Source organism: Chaetodon trifascialis, chromosome 20 (genome assembly GCF_039877785.1).
Source record: "Chaetodon trifascialis isolate fChaTrf1 chromosome 20, fChaTrf1.hap1, whole genome shotgun sequence".
NCBI classification, from domain to species: domain Eukaryota; kingdom Metazoa; phylum Chordata; class Actinopteri; order Chaetodontiformes; family Chaetodontidae; genus Chaetodon; species Chaetodon trifascialis.
The window spans coordinates 12400989-12428899 of NC_092075.1; the positions used below are offsets into that span (position 1 = coordinate 12400989).

A 27911-nucleotide genomic window follows, 5' to 3' on the forward strand; every position below is an offset into this window, starting at 1 on the left:
ACAGACTCCCGCTAGGAAGTCAAAAGCGGACCTCATCCAGCATCTGTTTTCCCTTTCCCCCTCTCTCTTGTCTCTCCTCTCTAGCACCCATATCCAATCCGAGCCTGTGACTAAAGCGCCATCTCTCAGGCTGCACACTCCAGGCTGCACTCGCTGGGTCTGCAGGCGCTCAGAGCCACGTCTGAATTTAAAGCGCATTTGCTCTCGTCTCCGCGCAATCCTGGACGTCGCTCTGCAGGATTCAGCAAATATACGGAAATCCAACAACCGTGCATCAAATAGACAGTAGCCTATATTCGAGCCAGCTGCAGACACTTTGTAGCCAGAGAGCCACCGGTCAGCTCGCTTTTCGCAAGCATGGGATGCAAAGAGAGATGCATACTGGAGGGAGGGAGGAGATAGATAAAAAGATAGAGTAGAACAGAAAAGGGAAGGGGGGAAAATAAAAAGCTCCGCATCGATTGGCCGCGGAACCCGGAGCAGCGCTACACCACAAACATCTGACCTCGACCTCCTCGGACGGTGGGAAACTGGTTGTTGAAATGGAGATGTCGAGATTTTCCATCATCCCGTCTCCTCCTCCAACACGCATGCTGGTGAGGCTGCTGATGATGATGTTTGCGTAGGAGTGTTTTATTTTGCGGACAGCTGATGGTAAACCAGCCTCTACTGTTCAAACAACTCCAGACAAGCGGTGGATGGAACTGTGTGTGCGCGCGCGCGCCTGGCTGCCTGCTCCAAACGCATCTTTCCAGAGATATTACTACTGTTGTTCAAAAAATTTTTCGTCATTGGAGTGTTTTTCTGTTGTCTTCCCGCGACTCTGGAATTGGACAGGAATTGTTTTGCACGGCAATGACGAGAGTGTGTCGGGAAAAGTAGTCCAGAAGCAGAGAAAAACAATACAATACATTTCGTTTTGCAAAGGACGCATCAGCTATTTCGTCTTTTTTTGTCTTTTTAAATTAACCACTAAAGAGGATCAGGCCCGACAGGTCGACCTTCTGTTTTGCTGATTACTTTGCCGACATTTTTTTTTTTTTTTTTTTTTTTACTGCTTTCATTATTCAGTGACTGAGGTCGACGCAAACTACAACCAGCAGAGGTCGGGACCTGAGCTCCGAGGAGCCACCACTACCCTAGATGTGACCCGGTGAATTCCTCTTATCTCTGAAGGTAAGATCTCACCCTCTCAGGGACAAGGTTCGTCTCCTGCTCCATTCAGCCTTTTGTGTTTATCTTGGTTTTAATTATCGCAAAATGGATACATCTGCTTGTTGACTCATGCATGCAACTGAGAAGTTATGCTTGTTAGAAGATAGATAGATAGATAGATAGATAGATAGATAGATAGATAGATAGATAGATAGATAGATAGATAGATAGATAGATAGATAGATAGATAGATAGATAGATAGATAGATAGATAGATAGAGTACTGTAGATAGACAGATGCATGCTTGGGCTGAATAAGCAGAGCCCTCCATGAGTTTCTCATTTCAGCACCATGGACAGAACCACACTTGTCTTGCAGCAGTATGTGAGGAATCTGCTTTTCTTCTCCTTATTTCACCCAGCACATTTATAATTCATCATAGTCCATATACCCAACATTCAATCAGTGTATCAGAGTGTGTTTCTGGCAGCTTGAATTAAACCATGGCCACGATACAGTAGTGGATACACAGGATAGACTGCAGATATACAAATAGGCAGAGAGAGAGATGAGAAAGCGAGGGTAAAGGCGAGGGAGAGGTTCAGAGAGGTGCTTTGTATGACAGGCATGCTGGCTGGCCGGCTTGCCACATGCTGACAAAACAGCATGGCTTGTGAGCCACAGCTACTGTCACCAACTGTTAGCCATGGTCACATCCAAACCATTCGCCTCGGATATTTTTAGGCAGGGTGGAAATGCATCTCAAGCAGCATTAAGGCTGTGCAACACCAAAAACATTCCACTGAATGTGGTTAAAATTACAAAATATTTTAGTCAAGGCGAACACCCGGGACACGCCACCCACTGGGTGTTTTGGAAACACTGCGGTGGCTGAAGTAATAACTAGCCAGCTAAAATGTGAACCCACAAGTGTGGCCGGGAAGATTGAATTGCTGCTGCTACAGTATTTAGATAACGCTTGCTGTCTCTAAGCACAGCGCAGGGGAGCAGGAAATTGGTCCCAGAAAAAGGAATTTGCACAAGCCACGTTAGAAAAATATAACTGCAGCAATGCTGTAGTTCATGTGTGGTAAGAGTGATTGGGGAAAGTTATGACATAAACCTTCCTTAAAGGTTAGACCTCATAAACCTTAATTGTATTTAGGTGTTGTAGTGTACAGTGTTACTGCAGTGTGTAGTTAGAATATACTTAAGAGTGTTTTACTACAACTAACAGACTATTTCATACCGCCCAGATAAGAAAAGAACTTTTTTCAAAGCATCATCGTAACGCAATACAACATCTCTACCTGTTAGAGTATCAAAACTCCTTTATGCTGCTTCAGTCCAAATTTCAGCCATTGTTTAGGCTGCTTAAACTAACAATGGAGGAATAATCACTGCTTTCTACTGTGCTTATGTATCAGCAGGCATGATTTGGAGTTACTGGTTGAGTTTACCTTAGCTAATCTCCCTAAACACCCAGCCTAATCACCAGAATAAATGGATACAGATACGTTTGCACGTTTCATATTTATCATAGCATCCATTCTGCCATAGGTATCAAAATGACGTCGCTCAGATCACCGGTACAGGTATTTGAGCTGAGTTTCTCCTCAGGAGGTGGAGGGGATGTGGTGGCCTAACAGGTAGCAAGATGATGGGACATTTTCCAGCCATGTTTGTGGTGACTACATCAGATATTTTAAGGCAAAACATGATATTTTCCTAATCCTGACCAAGTGGTTTTTGTGCCCAAACCTAACCAGACCTGAACCACTGTGCTGTCACAATATAAAATTGTAATTTAGAGAAACGTTAAGTTTGAACGTAAAGACGCATAAAGTTCCAACATGTCCGTGGTCAAATATCAACATTTATTCTGGCCTCACTTCTTCCTCATGCACTGAAAAGTTTAAAAGATCTTAACACTGGCAGATGGATGGCAGATTTAAGAAAAAAAAAGTGAATAGACAAGTGGAGAGAAACAATGTGTGCAGAGGCTTAAATATAGAGTCACCAAAGGTGTGAAAACGATTGTGAACCATAAGCTGGCGCCGTATCTCTACGCTCATCAACAAAACACCCAATGAGGGAATATCTTTTGGAGGAATGTTGTTCATCACTCCAACACTTAACTAAGATGCTTAATGTGGGTTTTTTTTTTTCCTTTAATTTCCCTGGGGGGATGAAGAGGGCTGAAGGTTGTACACTTACTCAGATTGATACCTGGAGTCCTCTGGTGTGTGCTTGTCCATTGAGCTAGAATGAATTATTTTTCCAAGTCATGCCAGCACTGCTTTAGCTTTAGCTTCACAATGACTGGTTTGAAATGCTCTAAACAACACAGTTAGACAGTTTGACCTAAAACTGGTGTTAGGAATGACAACTGGGGCAAAATTCATGTTGCGGACTGAAAATTAATACACAGACACATACTGTGCTTTTAGAGGGCCTACAACAATGGAAAAGACAAGGCGGGGCTTGTGTTCCCATGGCGACTTCCTCAGTGACCCTCGGAACAACCTTGGCCCCCTGGGAGATCAGTCATACTCCTGCATGTGCGCACCCACCCACACACACACACACACACACACACACACACACACACACACACACACACACACACACACACACGCACGCACACGCACACACACTCAAGTCCCCCTCGGAGCATGACTATGAGTGACTGTGTGTTTCTTGTCTGCTGCTGCTGCTGCTGCTGCTGCTCTACCAGCCTCTCAGTCATTACAGCAGGAGAGAGACGAGGAGGAGGAGGAGGAGGAGGAGAAAGAGAGGGAGTTGAAGGACAAGCAGATGAGTGGGATGGAAAAGCAAATTTCAAAGACAGATGGGTGATGAAAAAAGATGGAGAAAGGTGCGGAGAGAAGAACGCATATAAAATAGGGTGAGAGGGATGGAGAAGAGGAGGAGGAGGGAAGGTTTAAACGCTGGCAGAATAGTCAAGAGTCAATGCAATTACAGAGGCAGCTTATCCACACTTCTTTTTTTCTGGGCGTTTAAAGTGTGCTCACATATCAGCTTAATTACCTTAAAATGTGCTTTTGGGAGGGGGCTCAGGATAGATCCACTGTGGTCAAGAAAATGAGGAGAAGTGGGGTGGATGGATTGAGACTGGGGGGAAGGGAATATGGCTGTTCAAAGATCATGTTAAACAGTCACCTCCCGTTCCTCCCTTCCTCCACCCGCCTCTCCTCCCCTCCCCCTCGGCACCATGCTCTGCTCTCCCCTTGCAGCTACACCCTGACATGCTCACAGATCACGCTCACGCACAGATGGGTTCCCACGCAGACACCGATATCAGCGATACAAAGCGTCCAGGAGCATGCACGCACGCACACACACACACACACACACACACACACACACACACACACACAAGCCATTGGTCAGCTGCCCTGATCCCAATGAGTGATCGTAAAAAATAAACTGAAGCTCATTCCAAAGAGTAGAAGGGAGGTGAGGGAGGGAAGGAGAACAGGAAGTGAATGAAGAGAAACAGCAGCAGCAGGAGAACGCTTACTGTTCCTCTGTGTGTCCTAGCCTTCGCTGTGCCTCATCACAGAGCGGCTTCATTATCATGAGCATGTGAACTTCCATGCAAAGGTGATGTGTGTTGTGCCAGTAATGGTATTGGCTAATACGCTAAACAGAGGCCTTCATTTTCACTGTGATTAAAGGAATGTCTGGACCTCATTTCCATAGTTTTGGCCATCAATCTTGCTGTTACATATTACTCAGCAAATTAAGTGCTGAGACCTGGAGACAGGATGGCATCACTACACACATTTAAGAATTGGGTCAAGCAAAACGAGTACTCAACATCAGACAGGTTGTGAACAAACCCCAGTTTACCCCCTTTACATAATATGAATTAATTTGAAGTTCATTACTGTCAATCATTGCACTGAAAAATTGCACAGTCATAATCAGGGTAAGCGTGCAAGGGCAAAGTTGATCCTCTGCAAAGAGAAACTGGTGTTTACAATTCAATGATTTTAAGATTTACTTCTGTTTGAACTTCACATAATAAGTAGGACAATATGGTGAAACGGGGGATTTCAGATTATCTGACAATGCATGTTGCTCACCCTGTTGGATTAACAGTGTAGCTGTGGTCAGATCTCAGTGTTGGATTTGGTAAAATGAGTAAAAGTTAAAATGACTGGGAGGAAGGATTGCTGAAGCTACACAAATAAAACATATGTTGTGAATACGTTGAATTTTCCTTTAAGTCTTGTGCAGCCGGCATGTCTGTGCACATGGCCTACGGCACACTGCATATATTACATGGTACATATAAAGGCAGACGGCATGCTGCTCAGAATAAGTTTACAAAATGCATGATGTCAGTAAGTACAACCTACAATATACAGTACATTTGAGAAAAGCCTATAGGCTCTGTCATTACAAACTTCATGGTCCAAGGCCTTTTTTGCAAAGCCTTCACGCTCATCATGGGAACAGACAAGTTTAGCTGCATAATGTTAAATCTGAGACTAAAAAAGTTGCAAACGTCAACACGGTCCCTTTGGAAAGTGATGAAGCAAAAAGAATTGAAGAACACGCAAGCTCAGCAAGGTCGTGACTCGCTGCCTGCCGTAAGAGTTGGTCACAACACAAAAGCACACGAGAGGCGAGATCCTCATTCATAAAGTCCCCTCTTTCCCATGTGTTTTGCGTCTTTCTGCTTCTTTTTCATCCGCTCAGAGATTAGCGAACAATGTGAGTGAGCTGGGAAAAGTTGTTCCAGCTACAATAAAGCTGGAACTTTTAAGCGTAAAGCGCCCACTCAAAAACCAGAAAAGGCAATGGTAAAATGTCACTCTGTAATAGCCCCGTCGCCATAGTAACCGTTCGTACTTTTACACACAGTGCCTCTCGAGCACTGACCGTTAGCACTAACAACCAAGCAATCATCAGCTTTGAGCTTTTAACACATTTCCTTTAAGCATCTATACGTTACATTGAGGACGTATCTGTCCATCCTCTCCAGGGTGCCCTCTGTTGTCTTTTCTTCTTCATCTGCTCTCGACATGTTTCTACATGTTTCCCCCACCTTTTCTTTCTTTCTGCAGCTTCTCTTGCCTTCTACCTTTTTTTCCTGTCTGCACCCACTAATCACCCTCCTTCATGGTGTCTTTTTCCATCTTGGCCCTCTCTACCTTTTCCTTGCTGCCCAAGGTTTAACTAAAGGTCCTGCATGGACCTTAAGACATTTAAAGACACATACACACATGCAGCAGGCACATCCACAGAGATAACTAATGAAGCACAATACTGGAAATATCATGCATTTGATGTATACGCACATATGATTTCTCCCTTCAGGACGTCTTTCTCAATGGTTGACAGTGAGAAAATTCATGCGACATGCACAGAGATGCAAGCAGAACATCGTTTCTGTATATTGCATATGCACATCGCACGTGTGTGTCAGATAAGAAGACCAAGGAAAATTCAGAGATTAAAGCTGTACATAACTCGGTCTGATTTTCCTGGATAAATCCTTTTCCAGCACGATGCAGATTTCTATCAAAATTGCACAGGTTGTTCTACCCAAAGTCAAGCAGATAAAAATATCAAGACAAAAATAAAAGAGGACACGATCCTCACTGTGCAGGATTTCACGAATGAAACACATTTCTGTAAAACTGTTTGGAAAGCAGAGAAGAACATTCATGTTGAATCCTTGCAATGATCTGCAACAAGTCCGCCAAACTAAACTACAAAAAATCTGCTTTTTTGCTTTGATGCCCATATCAACAAGACAACATCATAAGTGCCTTCCAACGCCGTTAAAATTACCTCTCTCAGAAATGATTCATATGTCACGGACAGTGTTTTGGTTAAGTTTGGGCACAAATAGGGAAAGGACGAGGGAAATATCATGGCCATGGTTAAAAGAAACCAACATTAACTACTGCTAGAAAACAGCATGCAGACAGTGTGGTCCCATGTCAACATGCCATGCATCTGTGCTGCTATAACAACATCACATTACTACTGCCTTTATTCCTGACAGGCCAGAGTTGTAATTTGCACTTTCACTAGAGGCCTTTTTCATGTACAAGTAAATATAGGTTAAGTCTGACATTAAGGGCTTTATGAATGTGCAGGTACAAGGCACAAAGACCAGCTCTGCACCCTCAAACTGTACAGAGCAGGCCTTCGTGAGTGATTCAGACTGTCACCTCTGAAATATGCCTTTGTTCATTGAATTAAAACTAGTCCAATTTGCTATATATGCTCTCAAGGCAAACCGATCTTTACCATTTTTCCCTTTTCTTTTCTTTTCTTTTCTTTTCTTTTCTTTTCTTTTCTTTTCTTTTCTTTTCTTTTCTTTTCTTTTCTTTCTTTCTGTCCCATGTCAAGTCTCCATTTGATCATGTGACTAGATGACGTGTGTGTGCGTCATAACTAGTGTGCACTACGACCTGTCATGTTAGCATGCACTGTGGCCTGCAGTAACCACCTTACGCCACTGCCTGTGCCAGTTCCCTATCTTTGTGACACTGACTGAACTTCATGTCCTCCATCTGGTTTCAACAGAATAATTGTCTTTGTCTTAAATGACACAGAGGAGGAGAGCATGTGTCAGCTATAGAGACAGATGGAGAGATCCCAAAATGTGGTTCTGGTAGAAGAAAAAGAACTTTCTCAGAAATCAAAGCATTCAGAAGGTCACATAACTGATGATATTTTGTGTGTGTGTGTGTGTGTGTGTGTGTGTGTGTGTGTGTGTGTGTGTGTGTGTGTGTGTGTGTGTGTGTGTGTCAATCATACATCACAGTGCATTTTGCTGAATGTCACAGCTGTATGATGATTTCATCAGTGCCTCAGATATGAAGTAATGTCTGACTCTCCTGTGACTAGAGCTGCGACAATTAGTCGATGGAAAGAAAATTAAATTCCAACTTTGATAATTGAATTTTTTTCACTCATTTTTAAGCAAAAATCTGCAAAACCTTTGTTGGTTGTAGACTGAGCAGTTCATCAATTAGTCGTGATAATTATTAGTTGCATCCCTACCTGTGATTCTTCTAGGTGATTGGACTTCATGTAAATACCGTGTTTGCTCGACAGTCTGTGCTTTGAATATGCAAAGCAACACACAGCAAGCTCTATCAATCTCCATGTCAGAGGTGCTTGTCTCTGCTTGCGGGTGGCACTGCTGTTCAAAGTGCGCTTTAAAACAGAGGCCTGTCCGTGCTCCCTAAGGCGGTGTACATCAGCTGAACAGACAGAGAGCAAGAGTGGTGGAGAGCAGACAGGGAGACAAAGACAGCAAAGCAAATGGAAGGAGAGGCTAAACAGAGAGAGAAAGGCCACGGGGAGAGAGAGAGCGAGAGAGCAGGTGGAGATAGAGAGCAGCGCAATGCAAAAGCAAAGATGACAAAAAGTGAACGACATGACTGGCAGTGTGCGAAGAATATGGATGGGGATATAAAAAGATGAAGCAGGCAGTGCAGGTGCCCAGCTGCCCGCACAGGAAGCTAAATACACACACACAAACTCAGGCAGATGCAAGGCAATTTAACCTATATTATAAACACCCCCTTATTCATAAAAATACACACGTGCACAGATAACTTTCTAGTGAAGATTTGTTCGACTAACAATGGTAGAACTGCTGCCAAGGGACTCCTGGGTTTTCTTACAACACAGATTTCCTCCTCTCCTCTCCTCTCCTCTCCTCTCCTCTCCTCTCCTCTCCTCTCCTCTCCTCTCCTCTCCTCTCCTCTCCGGCTCACAAACCATATGCTTTGTCAGATGTGTGCATCAACAGCAGCAGCTGGGGTTGTGTAGCAGTGAGCACTGAGATAACCAGGTTATGATGTTTTAATGCGACTTGACCTTCGCTACACCACCGTTTGTTTCACTACATTTACTGTGGCATCTGGCCAGCTGTGTGTGCATGTGTGTGTCTTTGCAAAGTGTGAGAGCAGGTACTGTATGGTGCCTTTTAATGCACACATTTAGATTAAGTATCAGATGAAATATCAAGTATCCAGTATGAGGACATTATGACTGATCAGGTTGCGTGTCCTTGACTTACCAGGAGCTCAGGACTTTACATTCACACACTCTGCAGAAATAACCTGCCTCTCTCTCAACCGTATCTCTTCTAATGCGGACATATTTCTTCAGATTTAAAAGGATCACAGAGAAAAAGACATTTGATTATAGCTAGAAAATCGAAAGGTCTTCTGTATGAGCTGTAGCTAAACTGTTGCACCATCCCTCAAAGACATACAGGTTGCCCTCAACTTCAGTTCAAGTTAGAGAAGCTCAGTAAAAATCAGCAAAAGATGATATTTCCTTGTATAAATGCTTGTTTTGTGCATTTACATTTTCAAGACCTTGTGTTGGTAAACGTGGACGTATTCTTTCCGTCCACAACAAAACTTTGTTTGACAAGGTGACAGCCAGTCACACACAGGGGCTGACTATGCATGCAAACTGCAAACGGAAGGAAGTTTGCAGGAGCAAACAAGAGATGATATGAATGCTAACATTACCTTTGATCTGTGAAGTGACTTCCTGTGGGCTCCAGCAAATGTTGAATCTGAGAATTCAGAGCTTCATGAAGGTGATAGGTCTCCAAACAAGTACTTGTACATATTTACACGGGTTTAATCTTGCACATTATATCATACGTGTCAACTGGGATCTTATCTGAGACACATGGAGATGCTTCAAGACACATTTCAGCAGTCAACCCCATATACAGTATCCAGTCCCCAGCCCAGAGCTGAAATCATATGCAGCACGCTGTTGCTTGGGGAGATAAGGAAAGTAAGGAAAAAGTCTAAAATTGGAATGATCTCATTGTCAAGTGTCAAGGAGCAAATGTAATTTAATGGTATCTTGTCTAATTCAGGAAGAGGGAAAGGAATTAAATTTATTTGAGGGCAGTGTATTACCCTGAACAGACTGTGTAGCCAGAGGGAAGGTTTGTGTGTGTGTGTGTGTATGTGTGTGTCTGCTTACATATTATTACACATTTTATTGTTTCGCTATAACGTATTAACCTGCCTGAGGGGCAGACTCAACACAGCATTATCTCCGCAGCGTTTTCATGGCGAGTGTTTTTCTCACCAGGAGTTCTGAACGGAGCTCTGAGTGTCACAACAAACTGTCTCCTCTGTCACTGCGATTTCTCAGAAGCAGACATGACTGACACTGAACTTATAAACTAGGGGCGAACCAGCAGCAGACAGCAGCTTCTCTTATAATCTGGTTCAGAGCTAGAAGAGAAGAGAATAGTCCCACTTATATGCACATACAATCATGCGGACTCTATTCCTTGCCGGGGTTGAGAGAAATGGGCTGGGATTTGTTGTTGCTTGTTGAATAATTGTTGTGGTTATTATTTAGTATGAAAGAACAAACAGCGCAGAGAGTTTGCATAAATATCTCTCGACAGACTAATATTCTGTCATAAACAGCACTTTATTTCAGAGGGGCCACTGGAGATGCTGTTGAGCTGTAGCGCTGCTCTTGTCTGTTGTATTTGTGCCGCGCTAAGCTGAAATGGTAACTACTGTTCCTGCTATTAGGGTGAAGTAGCTTGAGGTACGTGAGTGAGAGAGAGAGAGAGAGAGAGAGAGAGAGAGAGAGAGAGAGAATGTGTGTGAGCAGGGGATGCTGGAATAAATAGTTGACATATATTCCTACACAGACACACTCAATTATGACCTCTATGTTAAACAGAGGTATAGGCACAGTAAGTAAGCCTGTTTTGCTTGACCACCACGTGCATCTGATGGCCTTGACGCACCAAGCTAACATTCATTCATCCGGTGGCGCTGGGCCATCTTCGAGCCTCTGTAGCCGACTACTGGCTGTGGTTTTTGCAGTGTGTCCAGCACCGCTGGCACCAGTCAGGGCTCATCAGTGGCTGATCATGAGCATGTTGGCAGCAGAGTCAGTCAGAGAGATACTGTTTACATCAGACAGACTTATTTGGGAAAAAATACCTCCAATTCCAACACCTGTTGCAGCTTTTTTTGTTGCTGTTGTTGCTGTGGGCAGCTTTTTTCTCTCCTCTACTGGGTTAGAGTTCATCAGTGTATCCAGATACTCATAAACATATTTGGCTTGAGTGTCTAGAACCAATATTTCTGTAAAATAGGATTACTGTTAAAAGTGACGACATTTGCTTAACATTTATGGCTAAAGTAAAGATTAAGGCCTGCGCTGTAACTTTCACAGCCTTTTAAAAACCCTGAACTTGTCCAAGCCTTTCTTCGAAGAGAGCTGAAGCGCACCAAGGACACCTTTTTACTGCTTGCATCACTCAGTCTCAGGGCTCAGAACTGCTCCTCAATCCATCAACGGTGAAGTTCAAAGAACTGTAATATCTCCGAGCCAACTTCAGCTCCTGCTGGTGCCAAGATTATAGCCTGTCACACAGAGACTAGTGGTATTATTTGCACAGCAGAGGGTAGAGCATGGCGTGGCAGAGGGGAGGAGCAGGAAGTGCGGTGGCAGACTGACAAAATGTGATTACATGCAATTATTTTTGAGACGAGATTTTGAGAGTGAAAGCTCATTTTCTTAAACCATTCAGGAGAAAAGCCAATTCTGAAGAAAAAAAAAAGTGTACTGAAAAATGACATCCTTTTAAAAGTTCAAAATGAGGCAGTTCAAAACAAAGATGCAGGAAAATGTCAGGCTTGGTTTGCACCTTACACCACCAGGGCAAAGTGTGTCTGCAGACAAGCACACTAAAAACATGTGTTTTAACATATTATCACTTCTTTCAGACTGACATGATAAAAGCCTTTAGCTGAGCAGTGATGTGACTAATAAATGCACCCTCATTATGTGATTTTGTCCACGAGCTGATTACAGCACTTAACTGGGAAACAATCCATGTCCTGTATTTCTGTGCAATTTATTAGAGATAACTGCTTCTGCCATGGACTCAGGTGTATAAAGGTGATAATTACAGTAGAGCCCACACTGATTATGAATGCTAAAGCGCATTACTTACAAAAGAGATTTATAGCTATGAAGGCCTGTATAGTAGTGGTGGCTCACCAAAGAGGAACTAAAGCAACATTCAAAATAAGTTTCAAAGATATTCAAAATATTTCCCACTGTCTGCCAACAATTTCAGAAGAAAGTGCCCATTGAATGCTGTAAGCAAATATAGACGAAGCATTCATTGTCCTTAAATGAGTGTGACTTGTTACCTGTAGGGGCTTAATCCAAAGACTGAGACAAATCCACAGAGGCAGGTGATATTCCTTTGAAAAGGCTTAATTTTCAACAATTTGACATTAATAGTGCCACAACATTCCCAAACATTTCTAAAAAAATGGCCTGGCAACCCAGAGGAACACCTAATTAGACATTGTCTAAAAATAAAGTCTGGCATGCACAAGGAAGGCTGCTTCCAGTGCATGCACAACGCGTTTAACATTACAGCGGCGCTTCTTACATCAGCATGCAATTTGAACTGAAAGAACATCCATGCAAGGTCATTCAGATGGATGAGAGACATTTAGAGAGCTGTATAATTAAATGAAGAGACCCCCAGGTCACTGTAAAGCCTTTTCCCAACGTCCTCGTGGTTCTATATTCATACTAGCCGAGAGACATTTTTATGATATATCATTCACAGAGGAGCGCTAATTACAGAAACATTGCGCAGGCAATATCAGCACACATGAGGGGGATAAAAAGTATTCCTGTGCTCCAACCATTACTACAAGTAAACTAGTTCCTCTCTTTTCTGCATCCACAATCCTGAACTCTCCCTTTTCCTCTCAGTCTGGCAGCCTTTGGGACTTCCCAGACACCTTGCTCAAGGTCAGAATCTGGGGTGAGCTAAGCCGGTCAGTGCCTTTCAGTAGAGGGATGAGGAGGGAGAGTTTTACCGGAGGCTTGCTCTGTGTTGTCATTATTCTTGGAGGTGGGTGCAGGGACATAAAGAAAGGGTAGCAAAAGAAATTTGTGTGTGTCTGGTGAAATTTTATGCTGGAACAGGGTGAGCCAGGAGCCAGAGAGGGAGAATCAAGTGATGCTGCAGTCAGGGTCAGTGAAGCCAGATGGGGTAATATTGTGACAGAGCTTAAGGAGGAATTTGTAAGCTTATTAAAAAATGTGTACTTCAGTCTGTTAGTGTGGGAGATGTGGGTTTGGTAAGATTTCTTTGGGACTACATATATGACTACTTGCATTGAGGCTTAATGGAGATTAGAAAATTACACCATTGCATCATAGCTAAAGCTCATTTTCATGAATTTAACTTCTCCATCATGTTAAAATGTTTAGTCAGCTCTTGGGGAACACTTGCACATGCGCAAAACCTCCAGTATTATTTGTATACTAAATTGTATTGACACACTGACATTTCATGCATGTTCCAGCCTTGAAATGACTTTTTGAGCAAATCAATTTAATTAGAATTCATTCATTAGAATTAATTTCAATTTTCTTTACTTAGCATTGAAGATTGAGTTTGCCAGTGAAAACCCCCTCCTCGTCTGCATTACGCAGGAATGTTGACCACTTATTTCATCCAACAGAAAGGGAAATGATTTCAGTTTAGTGACATATGCTTATTCCATTTCTTTCAGAGAGTTCAATAAGAATTTTGATGCTACTCTCATGTCAGTGTGGCAAGTACAGAGGAGTCAGGGGGCCATTTGCCTTGTTTTAGGGGGATTTACATGCTATAGCCATTTCTTGGCGAACAGCAGCCGGGTGCAGTGTTTTCCTGGAGTTTTGTCATCACGGTGGAGATCAGCACAGATGTGCCTTGTGGACTGATAAACTGTTGTTCATGAAGAAATAGTTTAAGCATGAAACTTCCTCTGAAGCTGTGTTTCATCTCCCTTTGTTATAAGCCAGGTTAGCTGTTTCCCCCTGCTTCCAGCCTTTATGCTAAGCTCAGATAACCTCCTGGCTGTAGGTCCACACTCACCCCACAAATCAGCGTAAATTGATAATCTCATCTAGCAAGAAAGCGAATAACCACATTTCCCACAACATTGAACTACTCCTTTAAAACTGTACCGCTGCATGACAAGCATATCACAGAGGGACAGGTTGAGCTCCAAAGGAAGAGTAATGAAGTGTACAAAGTGGATCACAGTGGCACTTCATTATCTTCATGATGGTGCATATACTGCATGTATCACACATCAGTATGTAAGTAATGGTAGATGAGTTGAATGTTGCGTAATGGAAATCTGAATTAATTTTAATTTCCTCCGAAGAGATGATGCATATTGTAGGTGGAAGTTATGTAAGACGTGAATTATGTTGGCAAATACTAGTTGAATACCCACTGATTGCAGTTTATTAGAGGGTAGACAAAGACTAATCGAGGACAAAATGCTGCAATTCAACAGATTTTGTCACGACACTTAATGAGGCATGGGCCATTATGGCTTCCTTTATATTAAAAGACTGGAGCTCTGTTGTCTGTTCGTGCGCTTGAACACTCCAGAAACTTTGAAGGACGTCATTCACTGAACTTTCAAGCATACATTTTTTAGGACTGTTTGGCTTGTGCCATGTATGTGTGTGTGCGCCCGTGTCTTTGTATATGGCTGTGAATACATGTGTGAAATCACTCTTTGACGGCTACAGCTGTAATGGAGCTCATCTCATTGTTCTCAGGGCATGTTATTGTCTCCTGTGTATGACTTGAACCCGCCACCTACTGCGTGCTACATCCCCGTTCAGCTGAAAGCCTGTCAACAGCCATTATTCCAAGCAAGACCTCCGCTATGATCCCTGCCATGTTTCATCACAGCGTGGCAGTTTATTCCAAAGCCCACTGTCTGAGCATGTTAGCTAGTACTATAATTATTGCATGTGAGTGTTTGTGTGTGTTTGTGTGTGCATGTGTCCGCTGCTATTCTTCTTCCGCCCCTAACCTCTTGTCATTCCTGTGGACAAACACCAGCAAAAGGAGCTGAGCAGACAAGTTTGCCTTTGTCCAGTACTATTTCACAATGGAGTTTGGGTTGCGTGCGTGCGTGCCTGTGTGTGTGTGTGTGTGTGTGTGTGTGTGTGTGTGTGTGTGTGTGTGTGTGTGTGTGTGTGTGTGGGTGCGTGTGTGTGTGGGGTTAAATAATTAACGCTGTTCGTCGCCTTGCTGCAACACATCCCTCACACACTGTTCTGATTAAGGGAGCCCTAGGAGATACACATTGCCTGCCTACCCTGCGCAATGACTAATGCATGTATGTGCATGTGTGTGTGTGTGTGTGTGTGTGTGTTTGTGTGTGGGGACACTGGAGGATGTTTAAGACGCTGTGTGTGTTTATACAGATTTTTCCTTTGCATTAGTGTGTGTGTTTTGAGTAGCTGTTTCACAGTAGTAATACACAGACATCCTATAGTACAGATATAAATATTCTGCCATGTGGCTGCTGTGTGTTGAGTCCCTTCATTGTACGTGTGTGCGTGTTTTGTGCAAGCTATTACTATCTGTGCAGAATTTAAGGAGCAGGACCAATTTTTTACAGAAACAGTTCAATACCAAGACAGCAAATGCTGCTCATAACATGGGCAAAGGTTTATAGATAATATGTTTCACTCGCATAATATACGTCAAATTACACCACATCCTTGATTTGTATGTTTTATTAAAAATCAATACATGGAAGACTGTCTCATGGGCTGTATTCGTTATGTGAAGCATTACCATAAAACTGAAAAAAAAAAAAAATAATTCAGAAATGGCAGCAGAAGATGAATATTTTGTTGTGTTTGTAATGCAGCAATAAAGAGCTTTTCTGCCACTTGGGGACAGTGGAACAAGCTGCGGTCACAGCATTCACATAACGCTCCGGTCAGTGACAACCTTATAAAGCTGGTGTGGCAACCTTGTTCGCAAACAGCTGCGTGTTTACACCTCCAGCAGGCAGTGAGCCACATTAGCATTCATGTAGAGTATTGCGTCTGGCCACCTTGTGAATGTAAGTCTCTCTCCTTTTAGCCCTATTTTTGTCTCTACCAGCTCCTGAGGGGAATATGCAGCTCTTTAGCTACTGAATGCTCCGCTGTGTTCACCAGCTAGCTGCTAACTTCGTCTACATGCCGTTTGGTGCTGAGCGGGGAGTGTACTTTGGGGTTTTAGAGGTTTGTCAATGAAAACAGCTGCCTGCTGCAGCTGCAAACAAACTTGAACAAGAACAGTAAAGGTGCAAGTTGTAAAACCAAAACAAGTAGCTGAAAGATGTTAAAACGTTCCATGGAACGGAGGGGAACTGCAGACTTGGGTGATAACTCTCTGTGGGTATGTCACAACAAGTGAGCCCTTTAATATTACACATAGTCATTTGATCCATTGTTAACATAAAATATTGATTCATACTGTGTGCTTGTCTGTCTCATATGTCTTAATATTTGATAAAGCTTTAATTTAAACCTGCAATAACTGGCTACTTGGGGACAGCAGAAACAACCTGTGAAAACTGTGTCTGTCCACTTGATGAATCTGTCATGAAAGTCCTGTATTCGTTCTCCTCTTAGCTCTGTTCTTGGTCACCACCAGTTTTGGGGGGAAAATATGTCTCTCTAGCTGCTTTTTGTCCGTCTGCCGTTTGGTGCTGGGCAGGTGGAACAATGGGTTTTTAAAACAGCTTCCTGCGACACTGATAAGAGTAGTAAGAGTGAACCAAAACAGACAAGTTGAAGTTAGTTCAACCAAAATAATGAGCTGAAAGACATTAAACACTCCATAGAGTTAATTCTCTGAGGGTTTGTTAACATAAGTGAGCACACATTGTCATTTGATCCATTATTGAAAAGGAAAATATTGCTTAGTTCAGCTTTAAGCTCATCGATAGATTATTCATATTTAATAAAGCACTAACTTAAATGAAAAGTAAAGACTCGATTAGAGTCCTGCAGTGCATTACATCAACAAGCTTCACCTAAATGTCAGACAAAGCCTTCGATTTCAAACTCTGCTCCTTGATTTCTCTTTTCCTGACATCAAAAATGTTCCCCAAAATAAATCCCAGCATTTTCCCTTTCCAGTTCAGCTCCTTTAAGTCTAAAACACTCTGTTCTTGTTTTTCTTCTTGTTCCTCCATATTGATTTGGTTGGTGGCCTGCAGATTGGATTAGAGTCCAGCTGTATTCCAGCTTGAGGGGAGAGTAGCTGTGTTGTGTTTGCAGACAGGACAGACAGCTACTGTAGAGACAGTTTGATCCATTCCAACTTTATCGAGCATCTCTGGAGACACATATCACAATGTAATCTAATATGGTTTAGACAAGTTACCCACAAAGGAATTCAGTGTGGTTTCGAGGTGTTTCAGGTCAGAGCTGTCAGTCTCTTGGTGAATAGTACTCCCTGTGTCTAACAGTGAAGTGTATGTGAGTAGGCTGAGGGATGCTGATGGAGAGCATTGTTTACACCAGGATGTGCAAGTGGAAACTGGAACACAGTCAATGTAAATTGTGCACTGGGTACGCAGGAATTAGTGTGACTGTTTGTTTACATTTACATCAAAATGCTCCAGTTTGTGTCAGCAATCCTGCTTTTTCTTTTTTTCACTGGTTCTATTTTAGGGTGTGTCCATGTCACAGTTGAGTTAGATCTTGACAACACAGGCCTATACTGCTGTGTGCTAGCTGCTGATAATGGCTTGCACCATTGAGTCATAGCTTAGCAACAAGCCTGCTGGCCTATTTTTGGTTTCAGGCAATTATCCACAATGCAGTATGATGGTGTGGTCCTATGACACTTCCAGATTGTGGATGTAATGAATGGAAACAGGTCTGTACCCACATCTGTCAAGTATCTGCAGGCTTTTCCACAAATACATAAGGATGTTACTAAACCTGGGAGCTCGATGACGACTTTTTTATTTCTATTTTTTAATCAGTGTGTGGTGATGTCTGTGCACAGACAGTAGATTTTTCCCTCAGTGACACATACGAGGCACAGGAGGGCAAAAGGTCACACTAAGTGCACAGTTTTTACGTCAATTATTTGCATCATTCTTCTAGCATACTAAAGCTCTTGGTGGGTGTTCTTGCATTTTTTATTGTTGATTTATTTTACTGAAGCAACATAATGTACAGATGCATCTCATCTCTTCCTCTTTACTGTCATATGACTATTATTAAAATCCTGCTTCCCTTCCTTGTTGTGGATGCTGTGAGCTCTGTCTACATCCTCCACAGTACAGCATTTCACATTTCATGTAGCATACATAAGGGTTAGGTGTCATCACAAGCATCACACCCAAATATTTCTGCAGCAGACCAGCATGACCTTGCTTAACTACAATGTTGACCCATTGAGCTCAGGGAAGCAATGCATATCCTCCATGCAGGATACACTGGAGCTCCTCATGCTGTCACATGAGTGAGTGATGCTTCAGTGCATTGTTGATGGACACATTGGTTGCTGCACAGACAAAACTCTACAGTTATGTGACTGCCTTGAGTACTTTATAGAGACGGGAAGGCAGAACAAAGGAATAACTTGAAAAATCTTAGTGACATTACAGTGTTTGCGATTCATGTGCATTACTTTCAAGAGTAAAATGAATATTTAAAGCCTCCAGGCTCAAGGCTTCTTCCGGTAATCCAGCTGCTGTAGGGACTGAGAAGAGGTAATTAAAGGGAAGCATTGATCTAATAAACTGAGAATGAGGTCAGTTCAGTCTCAAGTCAGTCATACTCCTGCAAATGTTCTTATCATGTTCTGTAGCGTTCACTCCCCAGTCTTTCCTGTCTGCATGTGATTTCCCAATGCTCAAACTGTGTCAAATGTCAACCACCTGAAATGACAAAATCAACAAATATTTAGTCTCATAGATTGCAAGAAGGTCTTGGCTTGGGATTTATGACTCACCTCAAAGGACAGCATGCCAAAGAACAGCGACACAACCTGGAATAAATCATACAAATTATCAAAAAGAAATGGTGCAATCACATAGAAGCAAGATAGAAGGACAACAGTGAAGGTAGATCTGCGCTGTGGCTCTGCAGAGCTTGATGAATGAGCTCTGAGCACATGGGTCAACATCTCCATTTGTCTTTGTTGTGAGCTCTGATTTAAGGTCAGAGTTCACAGCTGTCCGGTTTGATGTTTCCTGCTGATTGATGCAGTAAAGGTCATCTTTCTTTCTGTCTGCTTTGCACAGTACCTCACATTATTCTGTTTCTGTCGTGGTTTCTTTACTATCTGCTCACTGTTGGATCGCAGCAAAGTTAAATACATCTTCATCACCTTGTTTGCATATTTTGCTTGTCGTGTCATTCGTCATATTCATCATGAGATCGTTTTTTTCTCTCTCTCTGTCTCCTTCATCTGCTATCTCTGTGGTCTAGACTTTTAAATAATCCCTATTTCATCAAGAGATGCATCTGACTGAAGAAGCAATGCTCTCTGCAAACCCTCTCATGACACGATCACATAAACACTGACCAAGGATGTCTGTCCTCCTGTACCTGTTATACATCTACCCAGTCAATATCTTGGTAGACATAATTCTACTTTATGCAGTTCAGTTCATATTTTGAAAAAGATTCACATAGTGAATCATAAATCACTGACTGTCAGCTGTGACACTGTGCAGGAGCAAGTGAATAACAGCTAATATATGTATTGCATTTGACATTATTGTATTTTACAGTAGACTGACTTGTTTTTTGTAATTTTTAAGCAGTGGGCAAGAACAAAAGTCTCTGAGATCAGTCATTTGTGAGTCCTGCTGTATGCACACAAATATCTGTTTTGACTGTCATGGGCTTGGCTTTATGATTTCTTAACACAAAATCTCAGCAAAGTCTCTTTTGTCATCATCCCATCCACTCCTCTTCATTTCCATGGGCGCTCTGTTTATGTTTCACCTCTCCCCATCGATCTTCTGCACCACCTTCCTCATCCCCTCCATCATTTTGTCTCCCCCTCTCATATCCATTCATCAAATCCCTTTCTATACTTATTTCTAAGCTCATCTTAACCTCTTTCTCCCTCCCGCTCCATGTCAATTCACTGCTCACACTGTCTTTGTGTCTCTCACCTGCCTCAGTCGCTCCACCTCTCGTCACTCCCACCATCCATTTATCTCTGCCACTCTCATGTCATCTCTGCCACTCACTTTTATTGCTGTTCCGCTGCTGAATGCTGCTTTCCCTCTCTCCGTCTCACTTATTTTTTTCTATATGTTCTGGCCTGAGATCCCGTCTGTATTATGAGCAGCATTTGTAGGATGATTCTATTACATGTCTCCTAACTGCTGGATAATTCAATAAGCACAGCTGAGATGACACACAGTTATAATCTACTTAATGAAGCCACTGTACTCATGAATTGTGTGCTTTTTCCTCCATCATTCCTTCTTTCACTCACTTCCTACCCTCTACTCTCTCTACCCTCCTTCTACTCTTTTGTACTCTTCTCCCAACCTCCCCTCCTCTTACTCTCTGCAGGGTGTTGATGGAGAGCCATTCGAATGACAGCCGGGACAGTGGTCATCACTGGTGGAATTCTAGCTACAGTTATATTACTCCTTATCATCGCAGTACTGTGCTACTGTAGGCTGCAGGTGAGGCCACAGCTGCTTTCAGTCCCTGATGAATTCAATGTATTTCCTCTGAAATGCTGCAAAGATGCTTTGACAAGGACTATGGCACTTTGTTGATGGTCATAGGACGGTGTTAGATAACAATATGCAATCAGAATTGCATCAGATACAGTGATGGGAAATGGTGACCATGATTTTTGGAGAAGTCATGAAGCTCGTTGGAGATAGTCATTTAAATTGATTATGTTGTTGTAACATACTGAAATGGTGTCAGATTTTGCAGAATCGCTCAGGATGTGCACAATCATCAAAATATGATTGCATGTCAAAACATTTAGCGGTTTACATATGGCCACATGGTGGTGCTTTCAGCACCAGAAACAAACATTTATTTCATGGCTCATGGCAAAAACCTCTCACCAAATTTCAGGAAAGTGTGTTGAGTTGTTTTTGAGACTCCAGATAAACAAAGCAAAGTAGAATTCAACAAAACTAAGATACTACAGCCATGCTCTGTGAGGCTATTCGTAGGCACAGTGCCTCAGTTCACCTCAGCGCTAACGTGCTGATACTGCAAACCTGCTGATGTTTAGCAGGTATAATCTTTACAATAATCAACATCTTAGTTGCTCATTGCCACTAAACACAGAGTAGCCTATTGATGAGGCTGATGGGAAAGTCATTAATTTTGTAGCAAGTGGACAGATCATCATTGGAACATCAGGTGAATCATCTGTTCTACAGCTAGAAGAATGGAAAGTGTAATGGAAAAATAGAAGAGTGATACAACACTGTGAGGAATAAAAGCCATACGTATCTGCACTCACAAAAATAAGCTCTAACGCTTTTTATTTTACACCAGTAAGGAAGAAATGAACGTGTTAGCGCTTTGCTTTCAGCAGCACTTCTGCCTCAGTCTGAACCCAGTCTTCTCTACAAAGTCTGAAAGTTTAGCAAATCAATCCTACGACTCTTATCTCACATTAGTTGCAGACTTTAGTTTCATTTCTTTCTAAGTAGGTCACATCATGTTCCTTTTTAAAAAGTCATTATACTGTCCATCTGTCTGTGGGGTTGTGCGCTGGTGTTCAGATCACCGGTCTTGGTCAGGTGCTCTGGGCTGTGTATGAACAAAATGAAAATGGGATTAGGTGTGAAGAACTGCTTTGCATTTTCATGTTTGACAAACTCCAGCTAAGTTGAAACATCACACTAATAACACCACCGGGAAGCATTACTGCAGTTAGTGCATTATTATTCCAGCATGTGGTTTTGTTTCAGTTTTACATTATACTGTGTACTTTCTGTTACACTGAACTTGCAATGGAGCATTAAAAAATATGATACAGAATATGCAACAAATTGAGTTACAACTAAAACAAGGCTTATTAAATTTTAGTCCATTTCTAAAGGAATAGTTCAACATTTTTGTGGAGTATGCTCATTTGCTTTCTGGGTGAGAGTTAGATGAGAAGATTGATACCACTCTCATACCTGTCCTTTAAACATAAGGCTACAGACAGCTGCCAGTGAGCTTAGCTTAGCACAAAGACTGGAGAAATGGGGAAACAACTAGCTTGACTCTGCCAAAGGGTGACAAAATCCACCTCCCAGCACCTGCAAAGCTCACTGACTAAAACCTTATATCTCATTAATTAATCTATGCAAAAACCGAAGTGTAAAAATCACAGTTTGACATTGTATGGATGGTTATGGTGGCACGGTGGGGCAGCAGGTAGTGCGCGTGCCTCACAGCAAGAAGGTTGCCGGTTTGATCCCCGGGTCGGGCAGGGCCTTTCTGTGTGAAGTTTGCATGTTCTTCCCGTGCATGCAACATGCTCATTAGGTTAATTGGTGACTCTAACATTGTCCTTAGGTGTGAGTGTGAGTGTGAATGGTTGTTTGTTTGTGTGTGTTGCCCTGCGATTGGCTGCCGACCGGTTCAGGGTGTACCCCGCCTCTTGCCCATTGACAGCTGGGATAGGCTCCAGCCCCCCACAACCCCGAAAAGGGATAGTTGGGTATAGACGATGGATGGATGGATGGATGGATGGATGGATGGATGGATGGATGGATGGATGGATGGATGGATGGATGGATGGATCGTTATGTGCTAGACTATTTCTTGGCTAAGACCAGTAACTTCCTGGAGTCTCTTCTGGTTGCCTAGCAACTCCTTAGAGCCAAGAAATGGTTCAGTGTGTAAGATTTAGGAGCATCTATAGGTAGAAGTGGAATGTAGAAATGCAAAATAATACTTGTAATCATGTTGTCAATAATGTATAATAACCTGCAAATAAGAATTTCCTTTTCTGCAGAGTTTCTCGAGCACCGTAGCATCTCCTAAACATATGGAGAGGGGTGTTGAGTTGGTTGCAATCTGCCACCTCACTACTGAGTGCCACTAAATCCTACGCACTGATCCCTTAAAATGAAAACCTTTTTTTGCACATCAGTTTTCGTACGGATTAAACAAATAAGACACAATATGTGAATTTTCGAGGTGCTGGTAGGCAGATTTTGTTACCATTTTATGCTAAGTTAAGACTGCCAGCTGTTGGCTGCAGGCTTATATTTACTGACATGAGAGTGGTGTCACTCTTCTCATCTAACTCTACACCACAAATCAAATAAGCATATTTAACAAAATGTTGAAATTTTGTTGTAGTAAATCTTCTACCCCAAATCTGCTTTGTCTTGTACAAGCTGTCTAAATGACCTCAAAGTGAAAACTAGAGATCACAATGCATGAAACCCACTCAGGCCAAAGTGGTTTGAACTGACAAAATGACTGAGTAGCTGCACCAACCGACTGCCACTGCCCTTGTTTCTGGGCCCAATGCTGTAGCAGAGCAAACACTGAGTAAAAGTTTGCTGCTATCACAAAACTGAACACTAAAATTCATCCTTGGTGTCAGAAAATATGAGTGAGAGCGAGAGCAACTTCATCTTGTTATCCTGTAGCTCCTAATTTAAACATCTGGGAACATGTGGGAATCATGAATTACTTTCATAACTTTTACAAGATTTAAATCTCAACAGTTGGGTCTGGGGACATGAAAAATATATAATTTTCCTCAAGGGTGCATAATAATGATTTCATCAAAGAATTCCAAATTCCTGCTCAAGCTCAGTTTCAGAACCCCCTGAAATATTTTTATCGACTTTCCTCCAAATACTCAAATGGGCTCAAAGAGCCCATCTGAGCTGATGGAAGATGCTTTTTTGAAAGTATAGTGAACAAAATTCTCTTTTTTGTAAAATACTCTGCATACATGCTGTTTCTGCTCTTTATTCTTTAGAATTCAGCCATCACACAGTTCACATGGGAAAAGAGGGGAAGAGGGGATGAAAACCAAAACGATGGGCTGAAAGAGGTTGAATGCTGCAAAACTGGGACTTTATTCTCAGTGGGGAGAGTCTTTTTTTTTTCACGTTGCCTGCATTCATTTGGTTTTAATGTCAAAAATATGGCTTATGGAGTTTAAAGGGAGCAGAGCAGTCATGACTGGTCTAATAACCTATGTCTACATTAATATGTGTATAATGGCTTAAAAATTTGTCTGGTTTCAAAAGCTTTGAAAAGGGGGCCGAGACAATTACTTAAAACTTGTAAAACTCCTGCTTAGGGGTGCCTGTGGCTCAGCAGGTAGAGTAGGTGTTTGCAGCTCCTCCTCGCCATGTGTTGAAGTCTCCTTGAGTGAGCCAGTTAAGGCCTTGTGAAGGAGCTCCCTGCCATCGGTGTGAGAGTGTGTGTGAATGATTGAATGAGGGGAAAATTGCAAATGACTTTGGTTAAAAACACTATCTGAATGCAGTCCATTTACTGACATCGACTGGAAACTAAGGTAGCACTGCAAGAGTGGAAATTATATGCTCCTCTCCACTTAGACCTGATTACAGTTCTTAGGATTCTTATATTTCACAGCAAAATCAAAAGTGATCCCCAAATTATCCCTTCAAATAAGCTGGCGGGATGCCAGGAATGAAAGCTACATTTTGTGGACCAGAAATAGCAACCATAAATTCTCCACTGAAAAGTGGATTCTGTATTCAAGTCTGTTCGCACTGTGATTGTTGAGGATTTGGCTCGATTAAAAAAAATGTTTTAAATAGAGATAAAATATTTTCACATCATACTGTAGCGCGAGCAGCTTCACTGAGATGACACATATGAACATCTGGGTGATGTTGATGGAGAGCACCTCATGGGGAAAAGGGTTAGATTATAAGAGACACCGTCCCTCTGAAGAGCAGATGTTCTGTCCGCAGTGTGCAAACCGCAGACAAACAGACGTCTCACTGTAATGAATGTGCTTCTTTTTCTCTTATCTCTTTCTCTTTATGCTCTTTAACTTTCTGTCATGCCTCTTTTTAATTCCCCACCCTCTGCCTCATCTCTCTTACATGTTACATCATTCGGTACGTTGTTCTCCTTACCTCTTCCTCCCTTCCTCTCATCTTCCCCTCTCATCTCTGATCTTCATATCCCATCCTCCTTCCTCTCCCACCACCAGTATTATTGCTGCAAGAAGGAAGAGTCCGAGTCGGAGGAGGAGGAGCCGGACTTTGCCGTTACATCCCGCCTCCCACCGGTCCACTCCAATCACAACATTGTGGCGGCGACGGCCGCCGCCTCCTCGATCCCAAATGGCCCTGACCTTTTTTGCACCCCTCCACTGGCCAGGAAACTAACACGCTCACAGACCTTCTGTCCATCCTGTACACATTATGAGCTGCCTTTCTACCTCCAGCCCCCTCAGCCGCAGCTCCACCATCAACCAGATGGGTTGAGGAATGGAGGTGACCGGATCAGCTACCGCAGCGTCCAGCAGCAGGACCTGGAACTGCCAGTGCCTGTGAACATTTCAAACTACCGTAAACCAAACCTCGCCCGGTCGGTCACCATGAGGGACATGTTCACCCGCAGCTGCAGCATCAGCACTGATGTTTAGCTGGTTGAGGTGGGACCTTGGTGTAAGTTCCTGCTTAAATGAACTGGGATGGCTTAGGCCGGACTGCGCTTGAGTCAGACTGTGTTTTTGTCATCTTGACCAGTTTAGTCCAGTCTAGTATGGTCTGATCTAGTCTGGTCTTGTCCTGCTGGTCACCTCTTGCAGAATGGAGGACTCAGATGGCTCTCAGGACAGGATTTTCAAAGGTACTATGCTCAGGTCTAAGACCTTACACCTGGGCCAATGGAGAGTTTAAAGTATTCAAAAAATGTAAAATTATCACCAACGTGAACTTCTTGGTTTGTTTAGTTTTGAATGGTTCTTTTTTTAACGAATGGAATTTGTTTTACAATTTGATAAAGTTTGTCTAGCCCTACTTCTTCTGGATTCTTCTGCCCATGGCCTGAAAGAAAGACAGATTCCCGCCATGTCAAAATGACATCATCGGCAGGGATTTTCTCATTATTGCAGCATAGCTGCTGCAAACAGAATATGACTAGGTGAAGTCCAGTGTTTCCCCTGCTATGATGGGATGATCTGTCTGCTCCTCCGTCCACAGACCACAGAGAATCCAAAATATCACTAGACTAGTGGAGAAAGGGGGATGTCGTGTTTTAGCTGCCACCCCCAGACATTTTACATAGACTAAACTTAGGCCATAATATTTTAAGACATAAAGGGCTCACAGAAGATGGAAATCCCTGCTTGTTTTCCACATCCTTTCATAGAGGTCTCCAGTTTGACGGGAGGCTGGTTTCTCTGAGCGTCTGGTGACAACACAAAGTGTATATACAGAATACTACACTTCAGCAGAGACAGGCCTCGTGTTCTTGCAGGCAGGGTGGACTAGGTGCCAAAGGGGGACAGGTTCTTGCATTTGTGTGAGTGTGCTTGCATGTATGTGTGTGTGTGTATAACTCGATCAATTGTTATACCAGAACTCTGATTCCATACAATTAAAGTCAGTCTGACACCCCTACTGTATGTATACTGAACCCTGTGGTGGGTTGCAATAACATTGAAACATGTATTATAAAGGGTGAAGGGATTATATTCATTTCCATGTGCCACTTTACCTTTAAAGTCATGTTAAAGCTAAGAATGACCCAACCAGACGATACGGCGAACTCTAAGTGGGTTTGTAGCTCCTCTGTAAATGTTTATTTTACTGATTAATGCTACAACACACACTCAGGTTGTAGGTGGCAGTCGGAGGAGCGAGAAGTTTTGAACTTTACAATGTGATATTCATTCTAGTTCTTCACTGAAGTTTCATTTCGTGGACTCTTCACTGCATTCCTTGTGTTGTCTCTGGTTTGTTGATATATGGATTCATGGGCTAAAGATTAATTCACCTTTAAAGGCACATCTATAAATATTTAACAGGCCATAGCATACACTCCAGTCTCTGTCTCTCTTCTCTCGACTCGTTGGACTGAGGAATATTTGCTCTTGCTCTGAGGCACTCAGAGAGTTCCTTCTTGGGATTGTTTTTATTTTCAGCGCCTGGCTGCAGGGCTGATATTCTGACTGGAGTTTTATGGACACAGGACGCACATTTAATGAATGAATTTATTTACTGCTTGATTTCAAGAAGAAATGCTGATGGTTGTATTAGGGGCTTGAAGCTGATTGGATTGTCCCTTCTGGACCTGCCCCTCCCCTCAAAATGGATGGTAAATGCTCTTGTACCCTTCTCTCTCTCTCTCTCTCTCTCTCTCTCTCTCTCTCTCTCTCTCTCTCTTCTCTCTCTCTCTCTCTCTCTCTCTCTCTCTCTCTCTCTCTCTCTCTCTCTCTCGCTTCGTCTCTGTTGATTTAACCATGCTCATTTATTTTCCCAAAGGGTGAAACAGTGAGTGATTTTAAGTTTTTCCTCTTGTGACATGTGCTTCCCTGCAAATACATTATGACACACATGCACACAGACACACACACACACACCTCTCAATGCTATGCTTTCCTTACTTTTTAAACAGAAATGTGACAGTTGCACAAGAAATGTCGTGCCATAAAGAATTATGAGAGATTTATTATTATTAATATTATTATTAGCATTATTATTACAAGTGTTTATTCAAACGCAGTGTTGCTTTTACCCTAAAGTATTTGAATTACTTGCTTTATTTTAATGATCCAGCTGGTTTTTCAGACTCAGTACAGTACAGCAGAAATGTTTCTGTCCTTGTTTCTAATGTATAACTAACAGACACATTGTTGCTAATAAAATGGTGTGAAAATCTTTCGGATCTGCTTTGA

At 42.5% G+C, this 27911-nt stretch overlaps 1 protein-coding gene across 1 annotated transcript; it reads left to right on the forward strand.

Annotated features, from left to right (window-relative positions):
• Positions 1 to 134: 134 nt before the first annotated feature.
• On the forward strand, positions 135 to 27897 carry fam163ba (family with sequence similarity 163 member B, genome duplicate a). The gene is made up of 3 exons (XM_070989269.1): positions 135 to 1176; positions 20606 to 20721; positions 25218 to 27897. The coding sequence occupies exons 2-3, from the start codon at positions 20629 to 20631 to the stop codon at positions 25653 to 25655; spliced, it is 531 nt and encodes a 176-aa protein (XP_070845370.1). The 5' UTR covers positions 135 to 1176; positions 20606 to 20628; the 3' UTR covers positions 25656 to 27897.
• Positions 27898 to 27911: the final 14 nt, after the last annotated feature.